Source organism: Cebus imitator, unplaced genomic scaffold (genome assembly GCF_001604975.1).
Source record: "Cebus imitator isolate Cc_AM_T3 unplaced genomic scaffold, Cebus_imitator-1.0 Scaffold279, whole genome shotgun sequence".
Lineage (NCBI taxonomy): Eukaryota > Metazoa > Chordata > Mammalia > Primates > Cebidae > Cebus > Cebus imitator.
This window is the reverse complement of record NW_016107594.1, coordinates 3,779,651-3,798,322: the sequence shown is the minus strand read 5'-3', so window position 1 is coordinate 3,798,322 and position 18,672 is coordinate 3,779,651. Positions and strand designations below refer to the sequence as shown.

The 18,672-nt window shown below is 45.6% G+C and overlaps 1 protein-coding gene across 9 annotated transcripts in view; it reads left to right on the top strand.

The window, feature by feature from the left end:
• Nucleotides 1–18,672, top strand: part of ARHGEF10 (Rho guanine nucleotide exchange factor 10) — a 120,496-nt gene that overhangs the window by 74,560 nt on the left and 27,264 nt on the right. For all 9 annotated transcript variants that reach the window (XM_017501129.2, XM_017501132.2, XM_037728724.1 and 6 more), the window contains 7 exons: nt 11,609–11,724; nt 12,115–12,242; nt 12,424–12,524; nt 13,878–13,999; nt 14,982–15,068; nt 17,007–17,227; nt 17,871–18,028. In XM_017501129.2, the coding sequence (XP_017356618.1) occupies nt 11,609–11,724; nt 12,115–12,242; nt 12,424–12,524; nt 13,878–13,999; nt 14,982–15,068; nt 17,007–17,227; nt 17,871–18,028 (933 nt within the window). The remainder of the gene's footprint in view (nt 1–11,608; nt 11,725–12,114; nt 12,243–12,423; nt 12,525–13,877; nt 14,000–14,981; nt 15,069–17,006; nt 17,228–17,870; nt 18,029–18,672) is intronic.

Below are 18,672 nucleotides of genomic sequence, written 5' to 3'. Positions count from 1 at the left end.
TGAGTGCCACGCTGCAGCCAGTGAATGATGTCACTTCGCTCTGCTCATCTCAGCTTACTCCTTACTGTTTATGTGGACAAAACCCAGGCACATCCACGAGCCACATCTCCCCAGGGCTTCCTGTAATGCCGCCCTCAGAGTTTTCATAGAACAGCTTCAAATTCACTTTCAGTATTTCTGGTTTTTTTTGGTTCTCTTGAATTTGTCATTTCTAAATTATACCGAGACGCTAAGTCAGACATTCTCATTCTCAGTTGATAGTCATAGGACTTCTGCTGTTTGAATGACTGTTCTAAAATTCAGTGTTGGAAATGTTGGTGTGTTACTTCGTATTGATAGAAGTCACACACCAACTTCTATCATAGGCAGCACTGCCCAGCAACCTCTGCTTGCAGAGAGGACGGTGTGGCAACCACCCAAGACCAGTGAGCCACTGCAGCACGGAGCTCCCTGTCCCTGCAAAAGTGCCGTGTGGATTGTGCATTTACTGTGTGGGGTTAGATTCAGCAGGGAGCTCGCCATCCCTGCAAAAGCACCATGTGGATTGTGCATTTGCTGTGCGGCGTTAGACTCAGCAGAGAGCTCCGCATCCCTGCAAAAGCGCTGTGTGGATTGTGCATTTGCTGTGCGGTGTTAGACTCAGCAGAGAGCTCCGCATCCCTGCAAAAGCGCCGTGTGGATTGCGGGTTTGCTGTGTGGTGTTAGACTCAGCAGAGAGCTCTGCATCCCTGCAAAAGCGCTGTGTGGATTGTTCATTTGCTGTGTGGGGTTAGACTCAGCAGAGAGCTCCGCATCCCTGCAAAAGCGCCGTGTGGATTGCGGGTTTGCTGTGTGGTGTTAGACTCAGCAGAGAGCTCCACATCCCTGCAAAAGCATCGTGTGGATTGTGCATTTGCTGTGTGGTTTAGACTCAGCAAAGAGCTCCACATCCCTGCAAAAGCGTCGTGTGGATTGTGCATTTGCTGTGTGGTGTTAGACTCAGCAGAGAGCTCCGCATCCCTGCAAAAGCGCTGTGTGGATTGCGGGTTTGCTCTATGGTGTTAGACTCAGCAGAGAGCACCGAATCCCTGCAAAAGCACCATGTGGATTGTGCATTTGCTGTGTGGTGTTAGACTCAGCAGAGAGCTCTCCATTCCTGCAAAAGCGTCATTTGGATTGCGGGTTTGTTCTGTGGTGTTTGACTCCTGGAGTTATGATGTGACACTTTTCTCTCTCGCAGGGGCTGTAAGCTGGTAACCATGGGTCCTCTATGGATCCATGGATTGCTTTAAGCTCCCAGACTCCCTGATGCTATTTTGAAAAATTTAGTGTAGTTGTCTCGGGTGATTTTAAAGGTGTTGCCAGTTACCCACATTGGGGCTGGTGGCGGGGAGGAGGAAGATTATGAAATACCCGTTGCTCTGGCCTGGTGCACTTTGCTGGTACACTGCACGGGTCCGCTTTCCCTACTCACTTTGAGCTCCATCCTGTCTGGCATGGATTTGTGAGATGGGCTGTCTAAGCACTCCCAGTTTTCGAGTTCTCATGTTAAGTAGGAGTTGTGGGGGTGGGAGGAGAGGCGTGGCATTGCCCCACTGTTGGGAACCTTCAGCACACGAGGAGAGGAAAGGTCAGTTGCTCCAGCCAGGCTGTGGCCCTCAAGGGTGTTTCAGAAGAACAGCCACTGGGGAGCTCTTATCGCCTATTCTTCCCAGGGAGAAGTTCTTAAAATGTTTAGAGAAATGTGAGTACAAGTTGAATGTACTTTGAAGGGGAGCACTCCTTCAGATGTGCAAATATTCATCATTTACTTTTGTAAACATCAGTCACATAACTTTGTAGTTAGTTATTTAATCCTTAAAAATGAGTGAAAGTAAAAAGCATGTCTGTTCTTCGCTGTCAGGTCAACTTGTAACAGAGCAGGATTGGCCTCTGATCCTTTGGCTTTGGTTGTTACTGGACCAGCATCGACCTGGTCCGATAACCAGCATCCCGTGCCTGCACTGGCGGCTTGCATAGAAGGGACCCGGCAGCTTCTGGAAGGCCGCTGCCTCTCTGTGTGCTCTTGGAACTTTGCAGCAAGAGGGGAGGTCCTCTCAGACTGCCCTGCTCTGGCCCGTTGCGCTTTATCTCCGGAAGCGTATCCTGCGTGCCAGGAGTGCTTCTCTACAGCTGGGCTGGATGTGGCGGTAGGTACAGGGGGGTTTGTAACAAGACACAGGGTCATATGAACAGGTGGCTGGAGGAGCTGCCCGCAAGCTTGTACTGTGAGGAAGGTGGGGGACAGCTCCTGAGAGCGCAGGGTCCCTCCTGAGCACAGAGCACTTGCCTGAGAGGGGTACTTCTAGGCAAATGCGGAAAGGGGCATGGGTGAGGTCACAGCATTGAGGGAGCTCCCAGAAAACATAAGACCACCCCCACAAAGTTCACACAGTTTAAAAAACAAAGAAAGCAAAACATTACTAGCAAAGAACCAGCACCAAGGTAGGAGGAAGGAGGGCGTGATGTAAGGTGTTTAAATAGAAGTGAGCCTGGCTGTGGGAAGCTTGAACAGCTGAACATACACCTGACTGATCCTCCTGAAGTAGAAGGCAGTGAGGGAAGCAGAGCTGTATTTCTAAAACGCGAAACGGATCCTCGCGAGACTCCCCGGAGCTGGATTCTCCAGGGATGTGTGGCCAGGTGGCTGTTCCATGGAGGCAGGGAGAGGTCTGAGCAGCGTGTAGGGCCACAGCCCCAAGGGGCGGGTCTGGACACAGTGACTGGGTGTGGGACCCCAGGAATAGTGGTTAGCCCGGTTTCCCTCCTCCACCCCTGCCCGACACACCGCATGGCCTCATCTGTAGGCAGGGACAGAGCCTGGGCTCCAACAGGTCCTTCTCAGAGTCAGGTACTTCTGGGCGGAAAGAGTCGCAGTTCTTGCTCCTTAGGCCTTTAAGAGTGAACTTTGTCTTGAAGGCCGGAGGACAGGCGCAGCTGAAGTCCACCATGGCAAAGCTGTTGTGTTTTGAAATATGCAGCAGTCCAAATGAAAGCAAATGAGGACAAAATGCATCTGTGCTCATTTGCTGTGGCAAGAGCTGCTTCTGCGTTGTCTGAACGTTGTACCCTTAAAACAGCGCCCTGTGCGTGTGGGAGGTGAGCCCAGGAATCGGCGCTGTTTTTCCTGCATGCTCCGAGGATTTGCAGGTCTTTCCCAGAACTCAAAAGTATCACTATAACCCTTGGATGAGTATTGAGGGCAAACACACCACTTGGCCAAAGGTAGCGAGGAGGTCAGCTTTCCACACTGAATACCATGGAAAGTCTGGAAACAGTCTTCAGTGGCTTTCCCGCAAAGCGACACCAACAGACGGGCCCCTCGCTGGGGGAGCAGATGCAGCTGCTTGTTACTGTGGGCCTCTGACCCCTGCCACCACTCTGCGTGTCCTGTGCCCCTGCGTGCTCACGCAGCGCATTCAGATGACTGGCCTCCCTTCCGACAGACAACATCTGTGTGCTGAGGAAGGCCTTCGAACATAGGCAGGCAGTAAAACTAGAAAGAGCCCTCAGGGAAGACGGGCTCTGACTCCTATGGTGGCTGCTTCATGGAAGGCAGAGTGAAAATGGGTAGATACGCTGTGGCTTTTCGGGATTTTTTGATGAAAATGGCATCCGAAGTGAATGGAGCAAAATACTAACATCACGAATTCTGGGCAGTGGGTAATAATGTGTCCATGAGTTGTTCTCTCTACTTTTCTATATTTAAAAAACATTTCATAGTTTCACAAAATGAGAGCCCAAGAAGGAAGCCCTGAGACAGCGTGGGACTTGGGTCTGAGTCCAGGACTTGGGTCCCTGTTAGAATGGCTGTTCCAGTTCCATCCCCAGGCCCAGCCTCTGTCTCGGGGAAGAAACAGGCAGCATGGCCAAAGGTAGGAAACGGTCTTCTAGCATCACACGTGCTTTCAGGACAGCCCTGACACAGCCCCACGGAGGTGGCGATGTCACACTTGTGGGATCTGTTCACCATGTAGATTGCTGCCACCTTCTCCATTGCTGTGTCCGTTTTTATCCCTCATTACCTCAGGGAAAAACACTGGTGTGAATTTTCTGGGTACTCAGTAACACACCCTTCAAACTCTCTGTCTTTAGGAGCTCAACAGGAGGCAGGTGGGAAGTGGCTCTATGCAAAGAGGGATGCCTACATTTTCTAAATATAACATGCACACTAGTCTATGTGATCTGTTGATGCCAAAATAGTTATTCCTAATGGCATGTATATCTGACCTGGGAATGTAGTTGCCAGTGCATCCCCTAGAGCTATGACTGTCAGTCAAGTTGATATTTCAGAAATCTCCTATTCAGGGTGTGGCCCTGTCCAGGGACTGATGGCCAGCCTCTCAGGGCAGCAATCATAGCTCCTCGGCCACCAGGATGGGCCAGATGAATGCCATGCCTGTGCACCAGCCATTCCCGTAAGTCTCGATGGAGAAGACTCCCTCAGGAAAGTGCGGCTGGCACGTGTCCATAAGGGCAGATGGCCAGCCACGGATGAGTGCTCATGCAGGGGGACCTATGGACGGTGCCCTGTTTCTGTGCGAGTGCACACATGCAAGCCTAGTACACATGGACACATATGAGTTATATATTGAGCAAATTAATGTTCTATTCTGGGTTTTTAAACCCCATGAAGCTAAAGGGATGATTTTACTTCTTGATTAAAGATCTGGAATTTGAGACATGACATATATCTTCATGACAGTATAATTTTCACATCATAAAATGCTTGGTCTTTGTTAAAACTCTAAAAGCCAAACTGGATTTTAGTCACAGGGGAAGGTTCTTATTGTTCTTCTGTGTTCAGAGCTGTGGTTTCAGCTTCACACCTGCGAGTCTCCTAGGCCTGGTTTGGGAGGAGCCACGGTAACATGGCTAGAACTACAGAGGATTGATTTTGCCTGAGTTATACTGGGATCACTACTGGTTCATAACCAAGATTAAACAACTTGCTTACAGAGAAATTGAACTTAGGCCTCTTATCAGACTAGGAGCTTATATATGACACTACTTAAAAATTACTCTCTTTCTCCTGGGAATTAATTCTTGTTCTTTGTTGAAAACACTAAAACATTTAAAGACAGTAAGAATTACCTGTAATTCCTGTATCTGGAGACTGTATTAACACATCAGCTTTTCTCTCCAGCCTTTTTTTTCACACTATTGTACACATACCACAGTTGCTCTTTGTAATCCTATATAGGGTATTTTTATTTAATACTATAGGATGACCATTTTCTCAGTCATTAAAAATTCTGAATAGAAATCATTTAAACTGACTACAGGACATTTCCTTGTGATTGAACCTGAGTTTATTGCATACTGTAAGCTTCTCCAGTTAGTGGACCACTACGAACAGTGACATGGAGACATCCTCACACATTAATCTGATAATTTCCTTAGAAGTGTAATTTTCAGGTCAAAGAGTAGAACATTTTTATACTCTTTTAGACTCCTGATACATTTTTGCAAGTTGCTTTCCAGGAAGTTTTCCCAAGTTTATATTCTTATCGGCTATACCTGACTTTGATTTCACAATGAAACCTTTATGATTTGATTTATAGAAAACAGTTTTGTAAATTTGCCTTAAATTAAAAATTTTTAATGACTTTTTTTTTTTTTTTGAGATAGGGTGCCCAGGCTGAAGAACAGTGGCCATTTATAGGCACAATTGTAGCTTACTGCAACCTCAAACTACTGGGTTCAAGTGATCCTGCTGCCTCAGCCTCCTGAGGCGCTGGGACTACAAGTGAAGCCACCTCACCTGATTTAATGGCTATTTTAATTTACTTTTCTTTTCGTTACTAGTGAAAATTAACATCTCCATATTTATTAGCCATCTGTATCTTTTTCTGGGAATTACTCATTTTATCATTGGTATTTTAGAATATTATCATTTTAAATATATTTATATGTAATCTTTATGGTAAATAATTGCCTATTTTTACATGACTTTACATATTTATGGCTATAATTTTATAGAAATCTAAAGTTTTTGATTTCTCAGTTGTCAGATTTGCTCCCTTTTTTGGGGTAATTTCTTCGGCTCATGTTTTTAGACGGTCTTTCCACACACCTGGGGCTCCAGCCTGGCCCCTGCATTTCAGGTGTGGGTGTCATTTATCCTTCTTTGCTCACTGAGGTAAGGAACTGCTTCGAAAGAGGCCGGAGAGAACAAGATCCCTCTGTTGGGAGTTTTATGGTTGCAGCTGGGAAAGCAGTACCCCGACTCCTGCGGCCTCTACCCTGCAGGATGGTCTTACCGCACCTCTTTCTCTCTCTCTCTCTCTCTCTCTCTCTCTCTCTCTATCTCTATCTCTCTCTTTTTTTCTGACAAGGAGTCTCTGTTGCACAGGCTGGAATGCAGCAGCACCATCTCAGCTCACTGCAGCCTTCACCTCCTGGGTTCAAGCGATTCTCCTGCTTCAGCCTCCTGAGTAGCTGGAATTACAGGCGCCCACCACCACCCCAGCTAATTTTTGTATTTTTAATAGAGACGGAGTTTCACCACGTTGACCAGGCTGGTCTCAAACTCCCAATCTCAAGTGATCCACCTGCCTTGGCCTCCCAAAGTGCTGTGATTACAGGCATGAGCCACCATGCCTGGCTGACTCTTCGTCTCTCTTTATCACCTTGTTCTGATCAGCTCTACCACTGTCACAACCACAGAGTGCACTGACACTCTGTAGACACGGCAAATGTAAACATTATTTCCAGCTGCAATGGAAACGAGGCTTTGGTCAACTTTGTTCCAGGAGGAAAGGGGCGGTTCCATGTTAAGTGCATTTCCTTTGGCAGCCCAGCCTTGCCTGTTGAGAACCATGGGAAACTCCCTGTAGGAGGTAGGTGAGGTACTGGGGGTGGCAGGGCCCCAGGAGTGCAGGAGTCCGGAGGCACAGGTGATGTGCTGCATTAGGGGGTGTGGTCCACAGAGACCCGTGCGCAGCTCTGAGAGGGAGAATACCAGAAAGAAACGCACATAGGAGTTGTACAGGGCTGAGGCGTTAAGGAGGTGGTGGGGTCTTCAGACCCCATGAAGGTTGATGTGCAGCTGCAGAGGGTACTGGTTGGGGGCTGGGGCTGCCCACAGTCAGGCCATTGGTGTGCAGGGGGGTCTTGATTCCTACTTGATCTCACCTGCTCCCCAGTGCCTAGAGACACCTTCCGGCTCTGATGTCTCACAGTCTCACACCGTGGAGGAGAGGTTTAAGATGCTGTGAGGATGCCCCATGGGCCCAGAGCATGGAGGCTCTCAGGGACCAATCACACCCCCAGGGGCTTGCTATTGATCTGGCCACACAGACCCTTCCTTGTTTTCCACACAAAATTCCGTTTCACTGGCAGACCCTGAATTTTCAAACAGATTGCAAGGATTTCCATGGAAACAGGAGAAGTGTCCGTGAGAAAGACTTGGGAAGCGCTTTTGCAGAAGTGCAGCAATTGTGTGTTGCTATAGCGACAAAAGAACTGTGCTCACAGAACTGAAAACTCCAGAAGTTGGCAACTAGAGGGCTGGAAGTTAATGCTAACAAAAATTCTGATTTGCAGGGGTTTCTATCTTTCTTTCTTTGAGATTGGAGACTCCCTCTGTCACCCAGGCTGGAGTGCAGTGGCATGATCTTGGCTCACTGCAACCTCTGCTCCTGTGTTAAAGCAATTTTCCTGCCTCAGCCTCCCCAAATAGCTGGGACTAAAGGCGTACACCACCACGCCCACCTAATTTTTTTTTTTTTTTTTTTTTTTTTTGTATTCTTAGTAGAGATGAAGCTTTACCATGTTGGCTAGGCTGGTCTCAAACTCTTGACTTCAGGCGATCTGCCTGCCTTGGCCTCCCAAAGTGCTGGGATTACAGGCGTGAGCCACTGCACTCGGCCTGCAGGGGTTGCTTTAATCAATTTTGACCTGAAAATCAACATGAAACACTTCTTTCTGAAACCGAGAATCACGTTTGAAAAGCACTGGCCGCACTGTGTGGTTTCTTGTTATTCTTGGGATGTGAGCGCAGATGCCTTCGTTGGCAGCACACATTGTCCCCTTGCATTTAGAAGTCTCGGGTTGCTCTGTGGTGTCATCTGTGCCCCAATGGTGCCCTGTTATGAACTGGTGATGATCATCAGATGCCCTCATCTGATGATCCAGCCGACATAAAACTTCAGCACATTTCTATGCTCCGTAAAGTCGAGGAACTCCTCCTCATCTCAGTGCAGAAGGTTCTTTAATCCACTAGGAAAAGAGTATTGTCCCTTCCCCTGATAGGTTCACATCAGTGGCAGTGTGTGTGTTTGTGTATTTATTTTTAAAATGTTTATGTTTTTAATTGACAAATAGTCATATACATTTATGGTTTAAAACGTGTTTTGAAATATGTATACATTGTGGAATGGCTAAATCAAGCTAACTTGGCTTATGTCACACATTTACCATTTGTTCATGGTGAGAACTTTAAAGACTACTCTTAGTGATTTTCAAGTACACAATACTTTATTGATTACACTAGGCCTCTTGGAACCTATTCCTCCCATAGAACTGAAATCTGTGCACCTGTGAATCCTTGTGACCTATCCCATGTACCCTGTAAGTAAGGAGCTGGTCTCTGGGTGGCGGAGCAGTTGTGTAGGGTGATGGAGCTGTTTTGTGGGTGATGGACCTGTTCTGTAGATGATGGAGTTGTTCTGTGAGTGATGAGCTGTTTTATGGGTGATAGAGCTGTTCTGTAGCATGGTAGAGCTATTTTGTGGGTGATGGAGCTGCTCCGTGGGTGATGGAGCTGTTCCGTGGGTGATGGAGCTGTTCTGTGGGTGACGGAGCTGCTCTGTGAGTGATGGAGCTGTGCTGTGGGTGGTGGAGCTGTGCTGTGTGTGGTGGAGCTGTTCTGTGGGTGATGGAGCTGTTCCGTGGGTGATGGAGCTGTTATGTAGAGTGATGGAGTTGTTCTGTGGGTGATGGAGCTGTTCTGTGGGTGGTGGAGCTTTTCTGTGGGTAATGGAGCTGTTCTGTGAGTGATGGAGCTGTTCTGTGAGTGATGGAGCTGTTCTGTGGGTGATGGAACTGTTCTCTGGGTGGTGGAGCTGTTCTTTGGGTGATGGAACTGTTCTGTGTGCTGTGGAGTTCTCCCTCAGGCTTACTGGGGAGATACTTATATGCATCTATGCATGTGTGAAAATATATAGAGCTGCAGACCAAAAACAGAAGAGTCAATTTGATTGGATGGTAATTGTGAAGATCATATTTTAAGATCACTTTTAAAAGAAGTTAACTAAGTAATAAAGTTTACATAGCACTTACAAGTTTATTTACTCATTTATTAATTTTGACACAAGGTCTTGTTTGGATGCCCAGGCTGTAGTACAGTGTCACAATTATAGCTCATTGCAGCCTTGGCTTCCTTGGCTCAAGTGAGCTTCCTACCTCAGACTCCCAAGAATTTGGGACTACAGGCTACAGGTGCACACTACAATGCCTGGCTAACTTTTTTTGTTTTTGTTTTTGTTTTAAACTATGCTGCCCAGGCTGGTCTTGAATTCCTGACCTTTAGCAATCCTCTCACCTTGGCCTCCCAAAGTGCTGGTATTACAGGCATGAGCCACCACATCCAGCCTATACTTGTTTTACAAGGTTGTGTTTTAGAGTTTATCATCAAAGTTTATGAATGAAAGCAAATATGTGTGTCATGAAACATTTTAAATTATAAGCATTTTATAAGGATAAATAAAGTTGCTATGGGTAACTACTGGATCACTTTGCTACCCTTTTTATGAAATTTAATGATACTTCAAATGCAGTTAGTAGGCCAGGTGCAGTGGCTTTCACCTGTAATCCTAGCACTTTGGGAGGCTGAAGTTGGTGGATCATGAGGTCAAGAGATCAACAGCATCCTGGACAACATAGTGAAACCCTATCTCTACTAAAAATACAAAAATTTAGCTGGGCGTGGTAGCGTACGCCTGTAGTCCCAGCTACTTGGGAGGCAGGAGGATCACTTGAACCCGAGAAGCAGAGGTTGCAGTGAGTCAAGATTGTGCCACTGCACTCGAGCCTGGAGACAGAGCGAGACTCCATCTCAAAAGACAAATAAACCAACAAAAAAACCCAAATGTATTTAGTAATTGAATTTGTCTAGATAGTTGATAAAAATCAGGCCTACCATGTGCATAAATACCACATAATCATGTCTTTAACATAAAGTGCCTACAAAATTATGAAGGGTTATGCTACTCTTCAGTTATATAGTAAACATTTTTAGATACTTGGATCTGAAATACTTTTTTTGGATTTATATAGGTTCTTTCAGTTTTGACATATATGTATTATATATGTCATACACACTAAGAGAACAAGCTACATAATTTGTAGGACATAGCATAAAAGGAAAATGCAGAATCGTTTCCCAAAATTATTAAGAATTTCAGGATGTCCACATCAGAGCCTGAGACCAAGTTCTGGGCCCCATAAGCTCAGGTCCATGCAGCTGCACAGACCGACAGCCATGAAGCCTGTCCTTCCGGAACACAAGACACCTTACTCAACTTAAATGAATTTCTCCTACCTGGGTTTGAATTTTGGCTCCTTCTCTTCCTGGTTGTTTGACCTGAGACAATTTCTATGAGAAGTGGAAAATAAAGAGGGTATTATTACATCTTGCTTTAAAACATAGACTCCCAGGCTAATTCTGAGATCACATCCTTCTCATCTGTCAGCAGTCAAATCGGGGGATGGGGGAATCTGTCCTCTGTGCCTGTGGGCCTGCCGTGGGATTTAGTGAAGAAGTATTTGAACATTACCTGCTGTAGCACACAGAAAGCACCTGTGAGGGACAGAGCAGTTCTCACTTGGGCACTTGACACCTCAGGAAACGCGTCATTTCCCTAACCCAAGTTATTGAAGACAAACCATTTCTATTCCCATAAAAAAAAAGTTAGGAAAGATCACTGGGGAACTCTTTTTGATGGTGGATGACCCATTTATTGGAGATGTGGTTCGATTAAATGTCATTTCTAGGTGCCTCTGACTAATAGCTGTTATGTCAAGTGTTTAAAAACTATGAAAGGGACAAAACATCAGTCAAACCCAAATTATGAGACACTCTGTAACTCACCAGCATCCTCCAAAAATGTCAGGATCACGAAAGAGGAAGATTGAGAAACTCTCCCAGCCTGGAGGAGATTTCAGGGATGTGAGCACAGAATGCAGTGCGAGGCCCTGGGCTGCATCTGGGACTAGAAAATGACATTGGAGTGAAAGCGGTGAGGTTTGAAGAAGGTCCGTAGATCACTTAGGAGTGCCGTATCCATGTGGTGTCCTGGATTTGACGGTCATGCTACGCTTATGTCAGATGTTAGCCTCTGGGGAAGCCAGGCCTGGGCACTCAGGCAGCAGTTCTTTGCAACTTTTCCATCTGAAATTATTTCGAAATAAATATTAGAAAAGGAAAAACCACTAAATGCTTGAAAATGTCCACTTTTAAAATGTTCTAGCTTCACCCCTCAACTTAAAAATTATTTAACTGTTATTTTAGTGTTTTCTTCCCTCAGGTATTAAAGTAAACATGGGTTTACATTTGTATTCTTTTTTTTTCCTTCTTATTTTGTAGACAAAGTTTATATGGGGCCAGGACAACTGTATCAAGATTTGCAAAACTTGTTATATGACTTAAATGTAATCGGTCAAATCACTCAGCTGATAGGAAACCTTAAAGGAAACTATCAGGTAACAATCGAAGTGATTTGATTTCAAATTCTGTCTTCACTTCTAAGTCATTGTAAGCATTTTATTATATCTCCAAGTTCTACCACAAGTGAGAATTCATTTTGACTTTAAAAATTAATCTGATCATACATTTTCTCTTGTGTTAGAGAAGGTGAAAGTATTTAACCGTAACTTTTTTTTTTCATTTTGCAAATAGACTTGAATATCAGTTCTGTCTTAAAAATGGCTCAACCCTCCCACAATGTGGTCTGATTCCCAAAGGTTTCTTTTTCATAATCCTATAGTTTTATTTGGTCTGAATTTCTCACGTTAAAATTTTTTTAAAATCTTACTTGGGATGGCCCTACTTTTTAAACATGTTTGAAATGTGTGTATTTATTTCCTTTGTAGAACTTAAACCAGTCAGTAGCCCATGATTGGACATCAGGTTTACAGAGGCTCATTTTGAAGAAAGAAGATGAAATCAGAGCTGCGGACTGCTGCAGAATTCAGTTACAGCTCCCAGGGAAGCACGACAAGTTAGTAGTAGCCTTAAAACGAAAACTTCTTGGTCAGTGCTGGGGAAAAAAAAATGGTTCTTTGTCGTGACATATATGTTTTTTGGCTTGCTGATTACATAAGACAGGCAAAATATGTAATTTAACCTGACAGGATGGAGCACATTTTATAAAATGAATGTGTGTCTGTTGTTTCTGGCAGATCTGGGCGACCGACCTTCTTTACAGCTGTGTTCAATACGTTTACCCCTGCCATCAAGGAGTCCTGGGTCAACAGCTTACAGATGGCCAAGCTTGCCCTGGGTAAGGCCTGGCTGACTGAGGCTGAATGAGGCATGCTGCATGATGATGAATTCCTGCCTGCAAGGGTGAGGTCAGGGTTGAGAAGGAAACTCAGCAGTGGATCCATCCATTGACCCGAAAGAGGAAAATTAACCCTAGCACGAACAATTTTTAAGACGTTCATATTAAAATGGAGGGGTTGCAGGAACAAGGCCATGGTGTTTCTGGTACCAGTTGCAGCAGCTGAACACAGAGGAAGTCCACGGAGCCTGGCCGTGAACCAGATGCCTGAGGCAGGCGGCAGGCAGCGGCCTCCAAATGCCGAGGAGGTCATTGTTCCTCTTGGCCCTTCTGCTCACTCCTCACTGAGAAGGAAAACACAGGGCTGGGCTGAGAGGTCACTAAAGATCCTCCCAGCACCAAAGATAAACCCTATGGTTTTACCGTAGATGTGACTTTGTGATTTCCTTGTTCCGATGTCGCTTTAGCCTTGATTATTTTTTGCTCGCTGTGTAATGTACTTATTCACAGGCCTCAGACTTGTTACTCGGAACATACTGGGATGTCGTGTGTGTGTAAAATTCTCTTTCTGCTGTAGATAATCTGAAATGTTAACTGAGTACAAAATAGAGAAGGGAAATGCAGAGCATGGATAATGCCATTGCCCCAGGGAGCTCTGATCAGTGGATGGACCTTCTCTGGAAGGGAAAGCCTTCCTGACTTTGTGCACACTTGACGAGGAAGCAGAAACACAGCCCCTCTCTCTCTTGCTAAATAATTTAGTGGTTTGTCAGGTCAGGTTCAGAGTGACTCAGCAAACAAGGAAGCAGCCACTCTAAAGAGAATGAGCTGAACATGCAGATAAGTCCCCTTCCATCTTTAGATCCAATACCTGTTCTTTAATGCCCAGGTTGACAGTTTGTTTTAGTAGTAAAATATTTCTCCATTTCCTTGTACTTTTTTTAATCTCATAGTATTATACCATATTTTAGAGTTTCTCAGTACATTTCTGGTGTTTGAATCTAAACATCTCTTTTGCTCTGGAAAAAAATGGAGAAAGATAAAGGGAAGTAGACCTATGCGGTTTCCGCAGCAAAGTTTCGCAGCCTTTGGGTCCAGCATACAGGAGGCACAAACAGGAAGATGTCCCAGCCATTTAGATGGAGCGATGCTGCCTCCTAAAATCATGCCGTAAATACACAGTGTGTGCTGTAAGAGGAGATCGTACTGTTTTCCAGAAGTAAATCATGGAGTTGTCTGGTCCTAAACAAACAGAATGCTGGAAACTTCCCCTGCTGTGGCCTGTGGAGCTGCAGGTGTGTTGCGTGTGAATTAACTGCATTCTTGCTCATTTCTTTCTGAATATAATCACAGAAGAGGAGAACCATATGGGCTGGTTCTGTGTGGACGATGATGGGAATCACATTAAAAAGGAGAAGCATCCTCTCCTTGTCGGACACATGCCCGTGATGGTGGCCAAGCAGCAGGAGTTCAAGGTAAAAGGAGGCAGGGCAGGGTCCGGCCCACGGTGGGGTGTACTTCCCAGCTCTGACTGGGCCACTTGGGAGATGATTCTTAAGGGGCATGGTTAGAACATGGTCTTCCCAGGTTAACCACAGTCACTGCTTCTTGAGAGGTAATTTATTTAGAAATAAGATTGCTGTTGTTTAAAACCTAAAAAACACCCAGCTATTATCTCTGAAGCCCAGTCCTGGGCCAGGACCCTGGGATATTCCAACAGCGCCACAGCATCGTAGGCCTTGCTAGTTAAACAGGGGACACGTGTTTCACATTTGTAGCTCTGTTTTGCCTTTGCTTGGCAAACAGTCTGTTTCCAGAGTGGATCGTAACTCCAGGTCTCATGTCTGCTTGAGGCACCGTCCCCCTCTCTGCCTGGGCAGACTCCACCTCCAGGGTGGCATCTTGTTAATGTTCCCGGTGTCGCTGACTCAGGCACAACAGGCCAGGGCCTTCAGTGACTTTGGCGATATCTTATTCTTTAAGAAATAAAGATACTATTCCTCACCCTGGTCTCTGGCTGGGGTTTCCTAGCGGCTCCCCCAACCCCTCCCATTGGGAGTCTCAGAGAGTGCACAGGACTCCCCTGGGAGAGACCCAGGTGGGCCAGGGAAGGGAAGAGGCACGGGCTTTCCCGCTGCTGCGTTCTCATAGGCTTCGCTGGATGCCTCCGGGGTTGGCTCTCCCATCTGATGCGCCCCTGGGTTTGTGCGTGCTGTTGGGATCTGAAGAGTAAGATACTAAAGGTTGAATCTACTTAGGTGTTTGCTTCTAAAAAGCTAACTTCTGAGACTTGTACTTTTAAACTTTTATCCTCCCTATCTTAATCTTTGATAGGTAATGAACCTGTAATTACTGTGGTTATACACTGGAAGTAAGTCATCCGTTTAAGACGTTATATGGTCTAAGAGCCTCTTAGCTCTGTTTTATATGTGAATGTTTAATTTTATTCCATTTTAGATTGAATGTGCTGCTTATAATCCTGAACCTTACCTAAACAATGAAAGCCAGCCAGATTCATTTTCCACGGCACATGGTTTCCTGTGGGTAAGATGTGTTTATTTGTTTTTAGTGCGGGTTCACAGAGAATCAGCATTTGTAGTAGTGTGATGATTTGTAGTAGTGTGAATTGCTCAGAGGAGAGTTGGTGGTGGCTTAGCCCAGAGTGTATTCACAAACATGAACACTTCTTTGAAAGGGAGCCAATCGCTTTTGGAAAAGATTTAGAGTTCTTAGGAATGCAAATATTTGTTTCTTTTCCTTTTCATCTAGAACATTTATCAGATAAAGTTCAGTCCAAAGACAGTAAACTAATATGGGAATAATTTTAATATTTTTTTCCATTTTGGTGACAACACTGCATGGATTTTTTTTTTTTCCAAGACTGGCTTTTTGCAGTGGAAACTTAGCAATTAAAATTAATTTGTTCCAGATGAAACATTGCATCTGAAATTATGGTGCTATTGCGGTAGACGTTCCTGGTTCCTGCAAACTAGAGTCGAGCTGTGTGGTCCGAGGCTCTCCCCTCTCTGGTTTCCTGTGTTCCCTCCTGGCAGCCTCAGAGTTGCTCTCCAGCGGTCCACTGTGCTTTTCCAAACCCTCATCCTTTCCTCCCAGGCATCCTGTGCCACAAGTCATGCCTCTCACTTCTCACAGCCACGGATCCTGCTTGGTTGGTGTTCCTAGTTGAGTGTCAGAAATGGAACAACGCAATTAGCTGGTGTTTCGTTCGTACCAACATATGAATGGAGGAGTAGCCTTAATTCCCTTGGTGGTTTCCACTTTGAAGAAACCTGTTTTCCATCTAGGCAGGCAGACCTGTCATTGCTGAAGCCTTATCCTCTCGCCTGGTCACAGCCCTAGCCCTGCAGGCAGTGCAGGGGCTTGGGAGATTGGCATTCTTCCCTGATTGCATGAAAGTAGGATGTCTGTGTGTAGCATGGAATAAATACAGGAGAGACAAGGAGAGTTTAACAACATTCTCAAAGTTAGTGGAAAAGAAAAAGAATCAGTGAAAACACCACCCTAAATTAGCTAGTGCTTTCTGTTCACAGGGATCAGACCCTTTCCCACTTAAAAAAAAATAAATTTAAGTTTAAATTGGGAAACTATGCTATGTGTTCTCATTGTTGAGATTCAAACACACAGGAAGTTTGTGTACACACTTGTAGCAATGCTGCTTTAGAAATTTTGCAGCTGGGTGCGATGGCTCACACCTATAATCCCAGCACTTTGGGAGGCTGAGGCAGGCAGATCACAAGGTCAGGTGGCTCATGCCTGTAATCCCAGCACTTTGGGAGGCTGAGGCGGGCGGATTCAAGACCAGCCTGGACAACACAGTGAAACCCCATCTCTGCTAAAAATATAAAAATTAGCTGGGCACGGTGACGTGAACCTGTAGTCCCAGCAATTTGGGAGGCTCAGGCAGGAGAATGACTTGAACCTGGGAGGCCAAGGTTGCAGCGAGCTGAGATTGTACCACTGCACTCCAGCCTGGGCAACAGAGTGAGACCATCTCAAAAAAAAAAAAAAAAAGAATTCCGCAACATACCACATGTTGAGTTGAAATGATCTACCTTGGGATATATTCTTATTGATGTTTTTCACATTTGAAAGGTTTCTTAGCCAAGGTCATTAAACATTAGTGTTATTAAAGTGGATGATAATCTGCTTCTTAGAACTTTAAATTGAGAATGGATAGGCCTTTACCTTCGTATTGTGATGACTACATGATTTTTAAAGTATAGAAATATAACTTTGTAAAAATTAAAGTTATACTCTTGCTTTAAAATTTTTTGAAAACCCTAATATGTTGAGAAGAAAAGGGGCCTCTGAGCGATTGTTTAAGCATTTTTTGATTTTTCTAAGTGTGTTGATTCTCATATGAAAATCGAAGCTTGTCATGGTCTGTAAGCGTCAGATCCCACGTATTACGGAAGCCTCCACATGCTCATTTTCTTTTTTTCTCCTAATTCTCTGATTCAGATTGGAAGTTGTACCCATCAAATGGGTCAGATTGCCATCGTCTCCTTTCAAAATTCCACCCCCAAAGTCATCGAGTGCTTCAATGTCGAATCTCGAATCCTGTGCATGCTGTACATTCCCGTTGAGGAAAAGCGCAGAGAACCCAGGGCACCGCTGGACCCTGAGACCTCGGCCACAAGAGCTTCTGTCCCAACGATCTGTGTAGGGACGGAGGAGGGAAGGTAGGTAGCACTCAACACATTACAGAGAATCAGCCAGCTCTGCCCGTGGAGGGCATGGTGGGGAGCCTGTCCTGGAAAGAGTCCTTGAGTTTGACTCAGGAGCAGCCCGTGTAGGAATTAGGAGATACCAGGGGAAATTTTTAGGGTCATTGCACTTTGAAATAACTAGTGAATTGGGCCCCTGGAAATTATTCTTGGAAAGTCTTAAAAAGAAGTGGTATTTCTTTAAAGGAGAAAGTTTTGCTTTTTGCCACTGAAATGTCTCATTTTTATTCACGCTTTTTAAAAGCACATTCCCCCCCTTATATTTATTTTGGGATAAAACCACCACCATATTCTATGTTATGATCATATTGAATTGTTGACACCATTTAAAGGAGAGTTAAAATGATTTTCCTGATGTGAAGTTACAAGATATATAGGAAGAACTAATATTTTATATATATATCCCAGAATTTCCCTTTTAAAAATAAAGAAATCAAGGTTGTTGCAAATTTTTGAAAAGTACGGGCAAGTGTTTCTAGGGATGGAGAAGGACAGGTAAGAGGGAAGAATTGAAATGTTTTGTGTTTATGTTAATAGACACCCTCATTCTTCTCCCAATGAGAAAATATATTTATTAGCTTGTATTTTTCTCTTAAAGCATTTCCATTTATAAAAGCAGTCAAGGCTCCAAGAAAGTGAGACTGCAGCACTTTTTCACTCCTGAGAAGTCCACAGTCATGAGCCTGGCTTGCACGTCTCAGAGCCTGTACGCCGGCCTGGTCAACGGGGCGGTCGCCAGCTACACCAGGGCCCCAGGTGAGGCGGGTCTCACGGCCTCCTGGCCGGTCCCCGGGGATCACTTGGCCCCTGCATCTGATTTAGCCTCCCTCCCCCACGCTCGTCACCCTGGCCCAAGGCCTGTGTGCGTTGCTTCTTCCCCAAAAGGTGTTTGTTGAATACACAGATGTCGTTTCAGAAGTCACTCTCCCTGTCTCCTCCCACCTCTCGGCTTGGCTGTTTCTCCCCCTTGGATGGGGGCCCAGGCCATGCAGTGTGCTCACTCAGCATGTCCTGCGCTGAGCGGCGATCAGCCTGTCTGCCGGGCGGGGCCTTTTGGACCTGGGCTAGCACTCTTTGCCCTGGTGCTGCTCCCTGAGTCCCTCATGTTCTCTTGAACGCAGGGCCAAGGACTCCATTGTGTTCCGCTGGGTGCCATGGACGAGCTGCCCCCTGGCCCGTCCCACCTGGTCCTTGCAGCCGCTGGGGGTGGTCAGGCTGCTGTTCTCTCTTCAGCCACTGCCATATTTGTGGGATCCTGCTTTGCAGGCTCTTCTGTGGAAGCTGTGCTTATGGGGCTTTCCGTCCAGCTTCCTTGGTGCTGGCTGAGGCTGCTCTCCTGGCCCTTCCCTCAGCCCTGAGTGCAGGGGTGCCGAGCCCCAGCCTGGATCCCAGCCATTCTC